The sequence below is a fragment of the Gnatocerus cornutus genome, chromosome 5 (genome assembly GCF_029298725.1).
Source record: "Gnatocerus cornutus isolate USDA-ARS CGAHR chromosome 5, icGnaCorn1.1, whole genome shotgun sequence".
In the NCBI taxonomy this organism is placed as follows: Eukaryota; Metazoa; Arthropoda; class Insecta; order Coleoptera; family Tenebrionidae; genus Gnatocerus; species Gnatocerus cornutus.
The window spans coordinates 12,108,298-12,123,779 of NC_142237.1; the positions used below are offsets into that span (position 1 = coordinate 12,108,298).

The 15,482-nt window shown below is 35.8% G+C and overlaps 2 protein-coding genes across 3 annotated transcripts; one reads left to right on the plus strand and one right to left on the minus strand.

Moving 5' to 3' along the window:
* Positions 1 to 5,842: 5,842 nt before the first annotated feature.
* LOC148174586 (uncharacterized) lies at positions 5,843 to 9,950 on the plus strand. Its single transcript, XM_088036880.1, has 14 exons — positions 5,843 to 6,705; positions 6,754 to 6,909; positions 7,044 to 7,105; positions 7,152 to 7,186; positions 7,237 to 7,264; positions 7,299 to 7,302; positions 7,446 to 7,553; positions 7,615 to 7,640; positions 8,293 to 8,303; positions 8,430 to 8,473; positions 8,541 to 8,563; positions 8,617 to 8,692; positions 8,761 to 9,690; positions 9,739 to 9,950. The coding sequence occupies exons 1-14, from the start codon at positions 5,862 to 5,864 to the stop codon at positions 9,894 to 9,896; spliced, it is 2,505 nt and encodes an 834-aa protein (XP_087893006.1). The 5' UTR covers positions 5,843 to 5,861; the 3' UTR covers positions 9,897 to 9,950.
* An 872-nt stretch (positions 9,951 to 10,822) lies between these two features.
* Positions 10,823 to 15,423, minus strand: LOC148174587 (ATP-binding cassette sub-family C member 4-like). 2 transcript variants are annotated; one of them, XM_088037182.1, is made up of 9 exons: positions 15,330 to 15,423; positions 14,852 to 14,937; positions 14,569 to 14,802; positions 14,094 to 14,524; positions 13,892 to 14,048; positions 12,636 to 13,841; positions 12,114 to 12,589; positions 11,837 to 12,067; positions 10,823 to 11,791 (listed from the first exon to the last, which is right to left on the minus strand). In XM_088037182.1, the coding sequence occupies exons 2-9, from the start codon at positions 14,926 to 14,928 to the stop codon at positions 10,878 to 10,880; spliced, it is 3,726 nt and encodes a 1,241-aa protein (XP_087893308.1). In that variant the 5' UTR covers positions 14,929 to 14,937; positions 15,330 to 15,423; the 3' UTR covers positions 10,823 to 10,877. The 2 variants fall into 2 exon arrangements, with proteins under 2 accessions (XP_087893308.1, XP_087893307.1); XM_088037181.1 differs by having other exon boundaries at positions 14,852 to 14,940.
* Between the last annotated feature and the right edge of the window lie 59 nt (positions 15,424 to 15,482).

Below are 15,482 nucleotides of genomic sequence, written 5' to 3' on the forward strand. Positions count from 1 at the left end.
GTGGTTTGTCTTTAAAATAAAAAATTTTAAAAACTGTATGAAAATTTTGTAATTTAGACCAGTTTATTAACTAGTCAAAGGAAGTAAAATCAGAAAATTTTACTGTTATCGGTTACAACTGTCAAAGTTATAAGGTTTAATCGAAAATGGTGGAATTTTTGGTTCGTCTTCAAAATAAAAATTTCTAAAAACGGGATTTGTGTCTAACAATTTTTTAATTTAGTACAGTTGATTGACTAGTCAAAAGAAGTAAAACCTCCAAATTGTACTGTTTTGGCTTAACATTGTCAAAGTTATGGAATTTAATCAAAAATGATGAACATTTTTGGATCGTCTTCAAAATAAAAGCTTTTAAAAACTGAGTTTTTTGTTCAAAAATGTTGTAATTTAGAACAGTTGATCAACTAGTCAAAAAAAGTAAAACTTTTAAATTTTACTCTTTTTGGTTTAAAACTATCAAAGTTTTGGAATTTAATCGAAAATGCTGGACATTTTTGGTTTGTCTTCAAAATAAAAATTTCTAATAATTGTGTTTTTTGTCCAACAATTTTGTAATTTAGAACATTTGATTAACTAGTCAAAAGAAGTTAAAACCTTTAAATTTTACACTTTTCGTTTTAAAATTGTCAAATTATGGAATTTAATTGAAAATTAACACAAAAAACAAAGACATTGGGTTCTAAAGTTTTGGGTGGGCCACCCGGTACGTCTAATTTTCAACAATCGCAATAATTAAATTGTTTTTTTTAGATCTGCAGAGCTGTTTATTTGGTTGTCTTTATTTCTATTAATTTTATTTAATAATTAATTAGTTTAGTTAATTAATAATATACTGAACAAAACTGAGTCCTTTTTGACACTTCGTTTTTCATCCAAAAGGTCAAGTTTAATATCAATAATTCAGCGATATTGATAAAGTAATGTAACCGACACTTAATTCAATATTAACTCACAAGTTTTCTTTATTTGGGAGAAATAACAGTTAATTCCCATCGAAAACAATTTGTCGCTAATTCCTCATGTTTGCTGCTATCAAGAAACTAAAACTTCTCTCACCTTCAAACTATGCTGGAAACGATCTCCTGCAAATGGCAGCACTTTTAGGCTTCAAAATTTATCAAGTGAAACCTCTGAAAATTTTATTTCAGTTTCTGATGGTGTTTTACTCTCTTGCCATATTCATCCAGATCTCTTTCCTCATCAATCAACACAACGATTGTGAGTCAAGTGTTCAAATAAACTTTATCAAATATGGTTCTCTTTTCCTGAATATGATTTGGGTAAGAAATCGATGTCTTAACATTCCACTTTAGTTCTTTTTAATAACATGCAGGCGGTGATCTGTATGGCAGTGGTGATGAGCAATATTAACATGATGAACGAAGCTCTGAGTTTTTTGAAATTTTGGTCATTGGACTTCATCGATGAACCCACAAGAACAAAGATTACAAAGGAAGCGAAGCTGATTTATTTTGGTATTATATTTTACACTGTAATGGGCGTCGCTTGGGCAGTTTCACTCGCTTATCCGAACAGAAATGAACCTGAATATAACTTATGCGTTTTTCTCATAGAAAGGTGGTTTCCCAAGCAATCTTATTTACTAACAATGCTATTTAAATTAACATTTATTCTGAGTGTATTCCCGATGATGGTTCCTGGATATAATACGATATTCGGACTGCAACAATTAAAATTCCAGATGTACATGTTTCAAAGTCTTATAAAGAAGTTGTCGGAAGGATTTCAAGACGAGGAAAATTTAATTTACAACGAATTCTATCAACAAACAATCGAGTTGAGACTTAAATTTCTGATTGACCGACATTCTGAATTATGGAGGTAATTATCAAAAAGTGTTAATGTTAAATTTTTCTTTGTTTCCAGGATGATAACTAACGCGTTGAAGTTAACACATAACCACATAGTGGTTTACAGTGTTGGCGGATTTGGGGTTGGTTTGGGCCTTGCTCTGTCGTTTTTACAAGTAAGAAGTTTAACTGAAATACCCGTCTAAAAACCAAAAACGAATTTTTTAGATCTTCAGTCAATCTTCGTCAATTGAAATTTGTCGCACTATTCTTCTCTCAACTTGCTCACTGTTAATTTTTTTTATTTTAATATCATCAGGACAGTCTATAGAAGACGAGGTAAAGAATACGAACACGTCGGTGTCGTCTATTTGATCAATTTTTTTAGTCTGAAAACATTTTCACGTTTTTTACGCAAACGCCCTGGTATACGTGGAGTCCCAAAAACCGACGACTTCTGTTGGTTGCTTTGAGTAACTGCGTTCAGACCAAGAGGTACCAGTTTTCAGACAACGTTGCTATCAACAAAAAATTGGCGTTGACGGTAATTACAGTACGATGAATCAAGAAAAACTGACTCTTAGTGGCTTTTGAAATCAAAGATTATGTCTCTGATTGATAAAACAGTCATTCTTTTATAAGAGTAAACCAATCAAAGACAAGGTTTTGAATTGCAGAGGCAGCTTAGAATTAATTTTTTTTTCATAATTTTTTGTCGTGGTCACTAAATTGCTGTTTTTAGATCGGCAGAGCTGTATATTCCGCTACTTCAATTTATGTTAACTTTAATTAATAGTTTTTTATAATATTGTTAGCTTGTAAGTATTAAAGTAAAAACGTTATTCTTTATCGCATGAGGGGTTCGCCTTCAAAATAAACATTTCTGGAAGCTGTGTTTCTTGTCCAACAATTTTGTAATTTAGAACAGTTATTAATCTAGCCAAAAGAAGTAAAATCTCCAAATTTTACTATTTTTGGTTTAAATCTGTCAAAGTTATGGAATTTAATCGAAAATTGTGGACATTTTTGGTTCGTCTTCAGAATAAAAATTTCTAAAATCTGTGTTTCTTGTCCAATAATTTTGTTATTTAGAACAGTTGATTGACTAGTTAAAAGAAGTAAAATGCTTGTTATTATTGCCCGCTTGATACGATAAGATTAATTTTAAAATATTTAGATTTAAATTAAGACGAATAAAATTCACCTGTTAAAAAAACCTCTTCAGTATCTTAGTTGTAAATTTTATTAAAACCCGTTCACGAATAACAAAGATAATGAGCTCGAAAGTTTTAGGTGGGCCACCTGTATATCTAATTTTTAACAATCGCAATTATTAAATTAGTTGTTTTAGATCCTCACTGCTGTTTATTTTGTTGTCTTTATTTCTATTAATTTTATTTAATACTCCTAACTAATTGGATAATTTAGTTAATCAATGATGTTTTGAACAAAATTGAGCATTTTTTTAGCACTTTGTTTTACTTCCAAAAGGTCAAGTTTGAGATCAATAATTCAGCGATATTGATAACATAATTTATCCGACTTAATTCTATATAAACTCATAAGTCTTCCTAATTTAGGAGAAATAACATTGAATTCCCATTGAAATCAATTTGTCGCCAATTCTTCATGTTTGCTGCTATCAAAAAATTAAAACTTCTGTCACCCTCAAACCATGCTGGAAACGATCTCCTGCAAATGGCTGCAATTTTGGGCTACAAAATGTATCAAGTAAAACCTTTGAAAATTTTATTTCAGTTTCTGATGGTGTTTTACTCTCTTGCCATATTCATCCAGATCTCTTTCCTCATCAATCAACATAACGATTGTGAGTCAAGTGTTCAAATAAACTTTATCAAATATGGTTCTCTTTTCTTGAATACGATTTGGGTAAGAAATCGATTTCCTAACATTTCACTTTAATTTTCTTTATATAACATGCAGGCGGTGATCTGTATGGCAGTGGTGATGAGCAATATTAACATGATGGACGAAGCTCTGAGTTTTTTGAAATTCTGGTCATTGGACTTCACCGATGAATCCACAAGAACAAAAATTACAAAAGAAGCAAAGCTGCTTCATCTTGGTATTATATTTTACACTATAATGGGCGTCGCTTGGGCAGTTTCAGTCGCCTATCCGAACAGAAATGAAGCTGAGTTTAACTTATCCGTTTTTCTTATAGAAAGGTGGTTTCACAAGCAGTCTTATTTACTAACTATGCTATTTAAATTAACATTTATTCTGAGCATATTTCCGATGATGGTACCTGGATATAATACGATATTCGGACTGCAACAATTAAAATTCCAAATGTACATGTTTCAAAGTCTTATAAAAAAGTTGTCGGAAGGATTTCAAGACGAGGAAAATTTAATTTATAACGAATTCTATCAACAAACAATTGAGTTGAGACTTAAATTTCTAATTAACCGACATTCTGAATTATGGAGGTGATTATTTAAGAAGTGTTAATGTTAAATTTGTCTTTGTTTCCAGGATAATAACTAACGCGTTGAAGTTAACTCATAACCACATAGTGGTTTACAGTGTTGGCGGATTTGGGGTTGGTTTGGGCCTTGCTCTCTCTTTTTTACAAGTAAGGAGTTTAACTGAAATACCCGTCCAAAAACGAATTTTTTAGATCTTCAGTCAATCTTCGTCTATTGAAATTTGTCGCTCTATTCTTTTCGCAAATTGCTCTCTCATTCTTTTTTTTATATTAATTTCATCAGGACAGTCTATAGAAGACGAGGTAAAGAATACAAACGCACGGTTTATACGTGCTATTTCAATAAAATCTTATTTTAGTCCGAAAACATTTTCACTCAATTTACGCAAACGCACTGGTATACTTTGAGTCCCAAAAACCGACGACTTCTGCTGGTCGCTTTGAGTAACTGCGTTCAAACCAAGAAGTACCAGTTTTCAGAAAACGTTGCTATTAACAAAAAATTGGCGTTGACGGTAATTACAGTGCAATAAATCAAAAAACTGATTCTTAGTGGCTTTTGAAATCAAAGATTATGTCTTTGATTGATAAAACAGTAATTCTTCTATGAAAGTAGCAAATCAATCAAAGACAAGATTTGGAATTTCAGAGGCAATTCAGGATTAGATTTTATTTGATAATCTATAGTAGTCACAAAATTGCTGTTTTTAGATCGGCAGAGCTGTATATTCCGCTGCTTCAATTTATGTTAATTTTGCTCAATAGGTTTTTACAATATTGTTAGCTTATAGGTATTTAAGATATAAATAAAAAAAAAGTTCTTTATCGCATGAGTAGTTCGTCTTTAAAATAAAAATTTCTAAAAACTGTGTTTTTTATCCAACAATTCTGTAATTTAAAACAGTTGATAACCAAGTCGAAAAAAGTAAATCCTTTTAATTTTACTGTTTTCCGTTCAAAACTGTCAAAATTATCACGTTTAATTGAAAATAGTGGTCATTTTTTGTTCGTCTTTCTAAAAACTGGTATTTTTGTCTAACAATTTTGAAATTTAAACCAGCTGATTGCCACTGTACAATGACGTTTTTACTTAGTTTACGTTTTCTTCTTAATGTAAATTCAATGTATAAGATACCATACCATTCATTTAATCAGTTGCAATTAACTGCAATAAATGATACAGTATTGTTTTTTCATGAACTTTGACTTATCCTTCACCTTCATCTTTGTCAATATTGTCGAAAAGATGCGATCAAATAAAAACTCTTAAAACATGACTTTGTTTGAAGAAACAGTTAATTTTATTCTCCTACTGATATCAAGTAATACAAATTTTAATCAAATGTTATTTTAATCAGTTGCAATTATGAGATTGTATTCTTATTTATCGTTCAAAACGAAAATTAATTTTGAAACCCAGCTCAAACTTCTTTTTCCAAAATTTATTTTGTTTGTTGAAAAGTGTGACTAGTCAAACAAAACAATGTTTTCCAGAAGTGATATGTATGTAATTAAAGACTTTTGATCTACAACAACACGTGGATATAAAACCTTTAATTAAATAAAGTCACATAACCTCCATCGGACTACATTTCGAAATGAGCGACGCAACAAACTTCAATAAATTTTTCGCTTTCTTCATCCAGCGCCTTACAACTGCTCTTGCATTCTGGGCCGTCATCTTCTCCACAATCATCGGATGGCCTCTTACAATCTACTTGCTGACAACTGATTTCTGGTGGCTCGCTCTATTTTATCTCCTCTGGTTCTACTGTGACTGGGACACTCCTGAGAAAGGTGGCCGCCCTGTATCCTGGATCTACCACGGTCTCCTCGCCAATCCTCCAAAAGCTTACTTCAATGCAGATGTAACTTTCGCCTCTGGTTTCCACTTAGACCAAAAACGTAACTACTTGTTTTGTTATTGCCCACATGGTGTTATCCCTAATGGTTTCTATATTAACTTTCTCACTGGTGCTGGAAAATTTCATGAGAAGTACCCGAATTTTAAAGTTTCTCTCGCTGCTATAAAACTGATGTTTGCGGCGCCTTTTTTAAGAGAATGGATCATGGGAATGGGGTTAATATCCTGCAGTTCTACATCAATAAGTTTCGTTCTGAGCAAACCTGGAGGAAGCCACGTCGTATGTTTGAACATTGGAGGAGGTGCAGAGGCTTTTTACAGCGAACCCGGAAAATACCACAGTGTCGTTAAAAACAGAAGAGGCTTCGTTAAACTCGCGTTGCGACACGGTGCTCCTCTTGTACCCATAATAACGTTCGGGGAAAGTGATCAGTTCAATCAACTTAAATTGGACAAGTGGAAAACGTTTCAAGAGGTGATCAGAAAGAAGTTACATTTTTCTCCGATCTTATTCTATGGAACCGGATTATTTTTAAAGTACGGGTTGGTTCCACGCAAAGTTTTTATGAATAGTGTGGGTAAGTATGGTGTTAAAACAACGCTTCTGTCTTAATTTGAGCTTCTAGTCGGAGTTCCCATTGACGTGGTGAAAGTTGAAAATCCAACGAGTGCACAGATCGACGAGTTGCACGGAAAATACGTGAAGGAGCTCGTGAGTTTATTCGAAACGTACAAACACCAGTTTTTGGAGAATCCAAACAAAACGAATTTAGTTTTAATATGATTTGAAATGCTGTTTTATCAACTAATGTAGAAAACAAAAGTGTTTTTCGACAAACATATCAAAATCGTTAAACATTAGACTTCTTAGGCGTCGCGACGCTAAACTGAGTGTTAAAAACAATTTTTGCGTCAGATTCTGATCAACAAATGAGAGACGATTTTAAGAGTGTCCACAAGTGTTGCCGGACACTGCATGTGGGATGTGTAATGTAGTTATTATTTAACTAGTGGTGTAATAAAGCCGCATTACTTCACTCATTTTGCGTATTGTGTATTGTAATCATTTTAGTAGCATTCGACTTGTTAATAGTTATTTAAGTATTTAGGGCGAAATGGTCGTTTTACGAGTTTAAGGCATAATTTGGAGATTAAAACGATATACTTTTAGCTCGGTCTCAAAAATAAAAATTTCTAAAACTTGTGTTTTTTGCTCTATAATTTTGTAACTTGGTAGAGTTATTACACGAGTTAAAAATAATAACTTTCCTACATTTCATTGATTTAGCACCACAATTACCGAAATTACGAATTTTAGTGAAGGATGTAAGAACTATCTGCTTTGTCTCGAAAATGAAACTTTCTCGAATTTGTGTCTTTTGCTCTACAATTTTGCAATTTTGTAGAATTAACAGACGCCTCAAAAGTAGTAACTTCCCCAAGTTTCATAGCTGTAGCACAAAAATTACGAAAATTACGAATTTTAGGGAAGGATTTCGCACATTTCGGCTTCGTTTTGAAAATAAAAATTTCTAAAATTTGTGTCTTTTGATTTATAATTTTCAAATCTGTCAAAGTCAATATACGATTAAAAACTACTAATTTCCCCAAATTTCATAGTTGTTACACCAAAATTACCAAAATTACGAATTTTAGGGAAGGATTTCTCATATTTCGGCTTCCCTATGAAAATAAAAATATCTAAAATTTGCGTCTTTTGATCTACAATTTTGAAATTTAGCAGAGCTAAAATACGATTAAAAACTAGTAAATTTTCCAAATTTTATAGATGTCGTACTAAAATTACCGAAATTACGAATTTTAGGGAAGGATTTTTCATATTTTGGTTCCGTTTTGAAAATAAAAATTTCTAAAATTTGCGTCTTTTGATCTACAATTTTGAAATTTGGCAGAGTTAATATACGATTAAAAACTAGTAATTTCCTCAAATTTTATAGCTGTCGTACTAAAATTACCAAAATTACGAATTTTAGGGAAGGATTTTTCATATTTTGGTTCCGCTTTAAAAATAAAAACTTTTAAAATTTGCATCTTTTGATCTACAATTTTGAAATTTGGCAGAGTTAATATACAATTAAAAACTAGTAATTTCTTAAAATTTTATAGCTGTCGTACTAAAATTACCAAAATTACGAATTTTAAAGAATGATGTCTCGTATTTCGGCTTCGCCTTAAAAATAAAAATTTCTAAAATTTGTGTCTTTTTATCAACAATGTTGCAGTTTTGCAGAGTTAATAAACAATTAAAAACTAGTAATTTCCTCAATTTTTATTGTTGTAGCACTAAAATTACCAAAAGAACGAATTTTAGGAAAGAATTTCTTGGCTTCGCTTTGAAAATAAAAATTTCTAAACTTTGTGTCTTTTGATCTACAATTTTGCAATTTGGTAGAGCTAATATACGACTTAAAAACAGTAACTTCCCCAAATTTCATAGCTGTTGCACTAAAGTTACCAAAATTAAAAAGTTGACATTTTTCAATAACACTTCGTTAGCTGTTTTTTATCCTAATATAAATTCAATGTTTCTTATAACCATGAACAGTATTATGGATAAGAAATAACATGTAGATACCATGCCCTTGCATGATTAAAGTTAAGTATGTAATTCAATTCTTTTTATCTAGGACAACATGCAAGAAGATACTACACCTTTGACTTAAAGAGTCAAACAATTTCTAATACACCTTCTTTAGAAATGACCGACACAACAAACTTCAACATATTCTCCGCTCTTTTCGTCCAGCGCCTTATATGTGGCACTATATTCTGGATCGTTATCTTTTCCTCGATCATCATATGGCCTCTTACAATCTACTTGCTGACAACTGATTACTGGTGGCTCGCTCTACTTTACTTCCTCTGGTTCTACTCAGACTGGGACACTCCTGAGAAAGGCGGACGCCCCATATCCTGGATCAAAAATAGTTTCTTCTACAAACCTGCAATAACTTACTTCAATGCGGACGTAACTTTCGCCTCTGGTTTCCACTTGGACCAAAAACGTAACTACTTGTTTTGTTATTGCCCACATGGTGTTATCCCTACTGGTTTTCATCTTAACATTGTCACTGCTGCTGGAAAATTTCACCAGACGTATCCAAACTTTAAAGTTTCTCTCGCTACTATAAAACTGATGTTTGCGGCGCCTTTTTTAAGAGAATGGAACCTGGGAATGGGATTGATATCTTGCAGTGCTACATCTATAAGTTATGTTCTAAGCAAAACGGAAGGAAGCCACGTGGTAGCTTTGAACACTGGAGGAAGTGCAGAAGCTTTTTACAGCGAACCCGGAAAATATCTCACTGTCGTTAAAAACAGAAAAGGCTTTGTTAAACTCGCGTTGCAACACGGTACTCCTTTAGTACCCGTAATAACGTTCGGGGAATGTGACCAGTTCTACCAAGTCAAGTTAGGCAAGTGGAAATCAGTTCAAAAGCTAATCAGAAGAAAGTTACATTTTTCCCCGATTTTCTTTTATGGAACTGGATTTTGTTTGAAGTACGGAATTGTACCACGAAAAGTTCCATTCAAAAGTGTGGGTAAGTGTGGTACAAAAACGACGCTTCGGTGTTAATTTGAGTTTTCAGTTGGAGTTCCCATTGACGTGGAGAAAGTTGAAAATCCAACGTGTGTCCAAATAGACAAGTTGCACAAAAAGTACATGAAGGAGCTCGTGGACTTGTTCGAGACGTACAAACACCAGTTTTTGGAGAATCCAAACGAAACGAATTTGATTTTAATGTGACTTTAAACGCATGAACTTCTGCCACCAGTCGTAATCGTAATTATGAAATTATTAAATGAGCGTAATCCTTGATAAATGTTTTTTTTTATAAAATTTTAAAACTTAAGTTTTTCTTAAAAATAAAAATTTTTAAAATCCGAGTTTCGTTAAAATCGGCTAAGAAATAACCAAGTTATAGCCGTTCTAATTTCTGAATTTTTGTCTGTTCCACAATTTTAAAATTTGGTACACTTTATAAATGAGTTACCAGTAGCAACCTCCAAATTTCATCATTGTGGCACCAACTCAAACGAAGATACAAATGTTTTATAGAATTTTGAAACTTTCGAGATCATTCTAAAAACAAAATTTGCTACAGTTAATAAGTGAGTCAAGAGTACCAAATTATCTACATTTCATCTCTGTGGCACTAACTCAGCTAAAGATTCAATTATTTTTATAAAATTTTGTTTCAATGAATGAAAAAACGAAAGTTTTTTCGAACTCATTCTAAAAATAAAATTTTCTAAAATCTGAGTATGTAGTATTAGAATTTTGAAATTTGGTACATGTATTAAGTAAGTCAAGAATAGTAAACTCTACAATTTTCATTGTTGTGGCACTAACTAAATTGAAGATACAATTTTTTTTATAAAATTTTGAAATTTTCGAGCTTATTCTAAAAATAAAAAATTCTAAAATCTGAGTATGCAGTACTAGAATTTTAAAATTTAGTAGGGTTAATACGTAAGTAGCAAACTCTTCAAGTTTCATCGTTGTGGCACTCACTGAACCAAAGATACAATTTTTTCAAAAATTTTGAAACATTTCAATTTTTAGTTTTTTGTTCGTTCTATGAAAAAGTCGTTTTTTGAGCAACAATCTGATTACATTAGCGTCAAAACTGTCGAATTTATAGGATTTATTAGAAAAATAATAATTTCGAGTTCTTCTGAGAAATAAAAGAATCTTTATTATATCAACAAAAATAAAATCTTGTACTCAACAATTAGTCGACAAAAGTCCAGCTTTTGCCACCATCCCATAGAACTCCCCATCTTTATTCTGCAACAAATTCTCAGGCGTGTCATATTCCACAATCTCTCCCTTATCCATGACCATGACCTTATCACTGTGAACGATAGAATGCAACTTGTGCGCAACCGTAAAAACGGTGCAACTCTGGAAATTCTTCTTTATAGTTTGATGGATCATTTGATCCGTCTCCGGATCCATGTTAGCAGTAGCTTCGTCAAGAACTATAATTCTGTTATTCTGCACAATCGCCCGCGCCAAACAAATTAATTGTCGCTGTCCGATGCTAAAGTTAGATCCAGCTTCCACAATCTCGAACTCCAGACTTGGAACTATGTCGCTCAAATGGGACGCTTTGACGGCTTTCCAGATCTCTTCATCTGAGTACTTCCGCATTGGATCAATATTGTCGCGGATGCTACCAGTGAAAAGAACCGGATCTTGAGGGATAATCGAGATGTTCGCTCGGAGGAAATCCAAAGAGAGGGTTTTGGTGTCAACACCGTCAATTGTGATTTTTCCTTCGACTTCATATAAGCGGAAGAGGGTGGAGATGATGGAGGATTTTCCAGCGCCGGTTCTTCCTACAATTCCGATCTTTTTCTTTGCTTCTACGGTGAAGTTGAGGTTTCTTAAGACGTACTCGCTGGAGTTGGTGTAAGTTAGAAACACATTCTCGTACTTTACTTCGCCGAGTTTGGGCCAGTCTTCCAATTCGAGTCCTTGTTTGTTCTCCTTCTGGACGTCCGCGTATTCAAGAACGCGTTCAACTGAAGTCATTCTGTTTTCGATTTCGGCCCATTGGCGGATGCCCCATTGTAAAGTTCCCACCAGGCTGAAGGCCTGGGAAATTGCCAATCCAACATGACCGGCGAGGATGTCTTCAAAACACGTAAATTAACCAGAAATGAAGAAGTTAAACTTACCGTTATCAATGAGCAGAAATCGCATGACAATCACCGAAATGAAGACCCCACAGAGCATGTCCATAGAGAAGGCAAAGGCTCTCATCCCGCTCGCTAGACTAAAATTCGCGGAAGTGTAAAGGTCCTGGTGCCGATCAAACTCATCCCTTAAGACTTTCTGGGCTTTGAAAGCACGAATCGTCGTTAGCCCTTCCAAAGAAGCGTTGAGGTATCCAACAACAGGACTTCTAGCTACAACGACTGTTAAAAAATTTACTCTTAGTTTGTGGTAACTCACTTGAAGCGTCAAGTCTTTTGAGACTCCGAGACGTCCGAAGACAGTACCGCCGCAACACCAGAAGTATAATCAAGAACACTCCAGTAGGTACCAGAAACCAAGCACTTACTGACGCTATTAAACTCACGATTCCTACCAGAAGCAGACTGACTCTGAAGACGTGGTAAATTGCCAGAGGAATGTACTCATCCACTGTGATTAAATCCTTGGAAAATCTATTTAAAATGTTACCGATGAAGTTCGTGTCGAAGAAGCGCATCGTCGCGTTCATGATCGTCGTTATCATGTGTTTGTGGAGTTTGATAGAAGCGGCTCTCGCGAAGAAGAGGAGAGCCACCGCTCGACCGAAAGTTGTCACTGCTGTTGCCACTGTCATGCAACTATACATATAGAAGATATTTTTTCGTTCTTGGTTGAGTTCGGTGTTGGACGTGTTGGTGATGGTGTTGTTGGAAATCTTCTCCTCGACATTGACCCTGGAAGTTCGCGTGAAGACGAGAAGTTACAAGACGGGAGACTTACCAGTCGCTCACTAACTTATCCGTGTAGCTCATGCTAAACTGTGCCGCTATGTAGATGCAGAAGACTAACACCAGCGCGAAGAGGCCTCCGCCGAACTTGATGTACTTGGAGTAGACAGCGCCGGAAACATCTCCAGTTTTCTTTTCTTCTTGGTACACCCTGCGCTGAGTTACTGTTTCCGTTATGAGCTTAGTTTCTTCGTTGTCTTCATCTTCGTCGTCTTCATACACTTTCTTCTCTTTTTGTTCTTCTGGTACCAAATCGCTTTCATTGAGCTCGGCTGACTTCCCAACAGCCTTCACTCTTCCGTTTTGGAGCACCACAGTGACATCGGCGCTCTTCACAAACTCCACATTGTGACTTACCAGCACCACAAGCTTGTCTTTCAAGAACCCCAAAATGCACTCTTTGAAAATGAAAGACGTGACATGACCATCGAGAGCCGCAAGCGAGTCGTCCAACAGATACACATCGCTGTCTTTGTACACAGCTCTCGCTAAGTTAATTCTCGCTTGTTGGCCTTTGCTAAGGTTAATCCCGCGGTCTTCGACGATGGTATCGTCACCTTTTTCCAACAGGTCGAAGTCGTACACCAAAGCACAGACTTTCAACACTTCGTGGTACCGCTTCTCGTCGTACTTCTGTCCAAACAAGATGTTTTGTTTGATGGAGGATGGAAACAGCCACGGCTCTTGTGAAGCATAAGAGATGCTCCCATGCACCATCAAATCTCCCTCCGCCGGTGGGTAATCCCGCATGATTGTCTTCAGGAGAAAGGACTTGCCACTCCCGACAGGACCCGTGATCAACGTCAAACCGTTTTCGAAGTTTAGAGTGATGTCTCTGAGGATGTCCGTTGATTGGATCGAAACGGTGACGTTTTTCAGGTTGATTCGTGGAACAGCAGTAATGACTTCTTGTTGCTCTGTTTCCAGTTCCGTGGCTTTGAGGATGTGGCCGATGCGTTTGATGGCGGATTTGATTTCTGCAGTTTGATAGATGCCGATGGGGAAAAGAATGCTGAGACCAAAAGAGAGACTCTGGAAGGTGGTTAACATGAAGTAGATGATTTCGGCAGTGACGACGTTGCCTAGCCAGATGTAACTGATGACCATAAGGTAGAAGGAGATGTGGGACGCCAAGCTCCCGATGGCGAGAATGAAGAATCTTAACGTGGACATCTTAAAGGTCATGTGGACTTCCTTCCTAAAAGAGGTGGAATAAAAAGTAAAAAATCAGATCTAATATGAACATACTTCCGGGCGCTGGAAATTCTGTCATCAAAAATCTTCTCCCAAGTGTACATTTTGAGGATTCTTATTGCCGACAAGCTCTCCTGGGTGACCTGAAGGCGCTCGTCCGTCTTTTTGCACATGTTTAATTTCATCCCCGTGACTTTGACCCCCAAATAAACTGAAATTTTGGGGTGATTAGTGGTACGAATCCACTGGTACTTACTTTGCAACGGCATGATGAGGAAGAAGAATCCGACACCGGCCAAAGCACTCACACCGATTCTTACGTACAAAGTGGCGGCGACAACGAAAGTCTTCAGGAATCCGATCCAGATGTCGTTCCCAAAGTCGATGAACGACTCGAAAGTATCCACGTCTTTGGTGATCAAAGTGACGATTTTCCCTATGGAAATGTCGCCCAAATGCGCTGGACTCAATTTCAGCGCCTTCCGGTACATAAACGAGCAGAAAGCCGTGCGCACTTTTATGCCAAAAGTCGCCAAGAGAAGATAATAGTTGTGCTTGTAGACGCAGTGGGCGAAATTTAGCGCCAAGACGATGGCAGCGTAGTAATAAGCGTCTTCTTTGCTCAGCTCTGTTTGGTTCGGCACGAAGAACGCGATGAGTTTCCCAAGGGCGTACGGTTGCACCACTCTAAAAGGAAATCAGAAATTTTTGGGAAGGTTTGGTTGTCTTACATTATGACGACGTTCATGAACGCCTGCATGAGTCCTAAGAGAAGGTAGTAGAAGCCGTAGCAACTCGACATTAGCCGCACCACTGAGAGGGTTTTCCGCTTCTTCTTCTGCTTTTCCCATTGCTGTTCGAGCTGATCCCCCAGCGCTTTGGAGCGGTAGCTGTGCAGAACCTCGTAGAGATCTCCATCCTCGAGGTCTTTTTTCGAGCCCTTTTTAAAAATACTCAGGGCGTACCTAGAAAAAAACTGTTAGACGAAAGGGGAAAAGAAAGAAACGTTCGTACACAAAAAACACGTTCGAGACGAAACCGTTTCTGTCTTTTGGGTGGGTTTTGCGGGGACGGCGCTCCAAGTGGTCCATTCCGACTGGCTGCTAGCATAATAAGAACCAAAGTGTTGACTCTTCTTGATTTTTATAAGATCTCTTTGTACATTGTGTCGAAATGTAAACAGTATTAACACTTTAAATAGTGTGATTTGTTATCAAGGCTTCGGAGTCGTTGCACGTTCTAGATGAGATTTTCTATTGACGCTAAAAAGTGATATCATTGTCTGAAGAGTGACGAAAAAAAATAGTTTTTTCCAATCTTTTTAATCCCATTTCTAAATAAAACTCCGCGGAGGATTAATTTTGTTTGCTTCTACTAAGAAGTTAATTTTTTCCACGCTCTAATGACACAGATAGCTCCCACATTATCAACACAATGTATTCTTACTGGCACCAGCAAGTTATCTAAATACATGCTTTTTCTATTTTCTTACGCTTTTAGGATCGGAAAATTTCCATTTACATTCACACGTTTACATGGTTGTTTCGGAGTTCAGACACCCACTAATTTATTTCCAGGAAGAACAAAGATCGTTTTACCAAGATTGTATCCAATTAGTGGGATGGCAGACTTTTAACTCGATTAA

Excerpts from the sequence above, each read along its gene's own strand:
- LOC148174586 (XM_088036880.1), top strand. The coding sequence starts at position 5,862 with ATGAGCGACGCAACAAACTTCAATAAATTTTTCGCTTTCTTCATCCAG. Across the intron at positions 6,706-6,753 it reads AGTTTTTATGAATAGTGTGG|TCGGAGTTCCCATTGACGTG; the intron begins GTAAGTATGGTG and ends TTGAGCTTCTAG. Across the intron at positions 8,564-8,616 it reads TAATATACGACTTAAAAACA|TTGACATTTTTCAATAACAC; the intron begins GTAACTTCCCCA and ends AAAATTAAAAAG.
- LOC148174587 (XM_088037182.1), bottom strand. The coding sequence starts at position 14,928 with ATGGACCACTTGGAGCGCCGTCCCCGCAAAACCCACCCAAAAGACAGA. Across the intron at positions 14,049-14,093 it reads CCTCATCATGCCGTTGCAAA|TTTATTTGGGGGTCAAAGTC; the intron begins GTAAGTACCAGT and ends CCAAAATTTCAG. Across the intron at positions 11,792-11,836 it reads ATTTCTGCTCATTGATAACG|ACATCCTCGCCGGTCATGTT; the intron begins GTAAGTTTAACT and ends CGTGTTTTGAAG.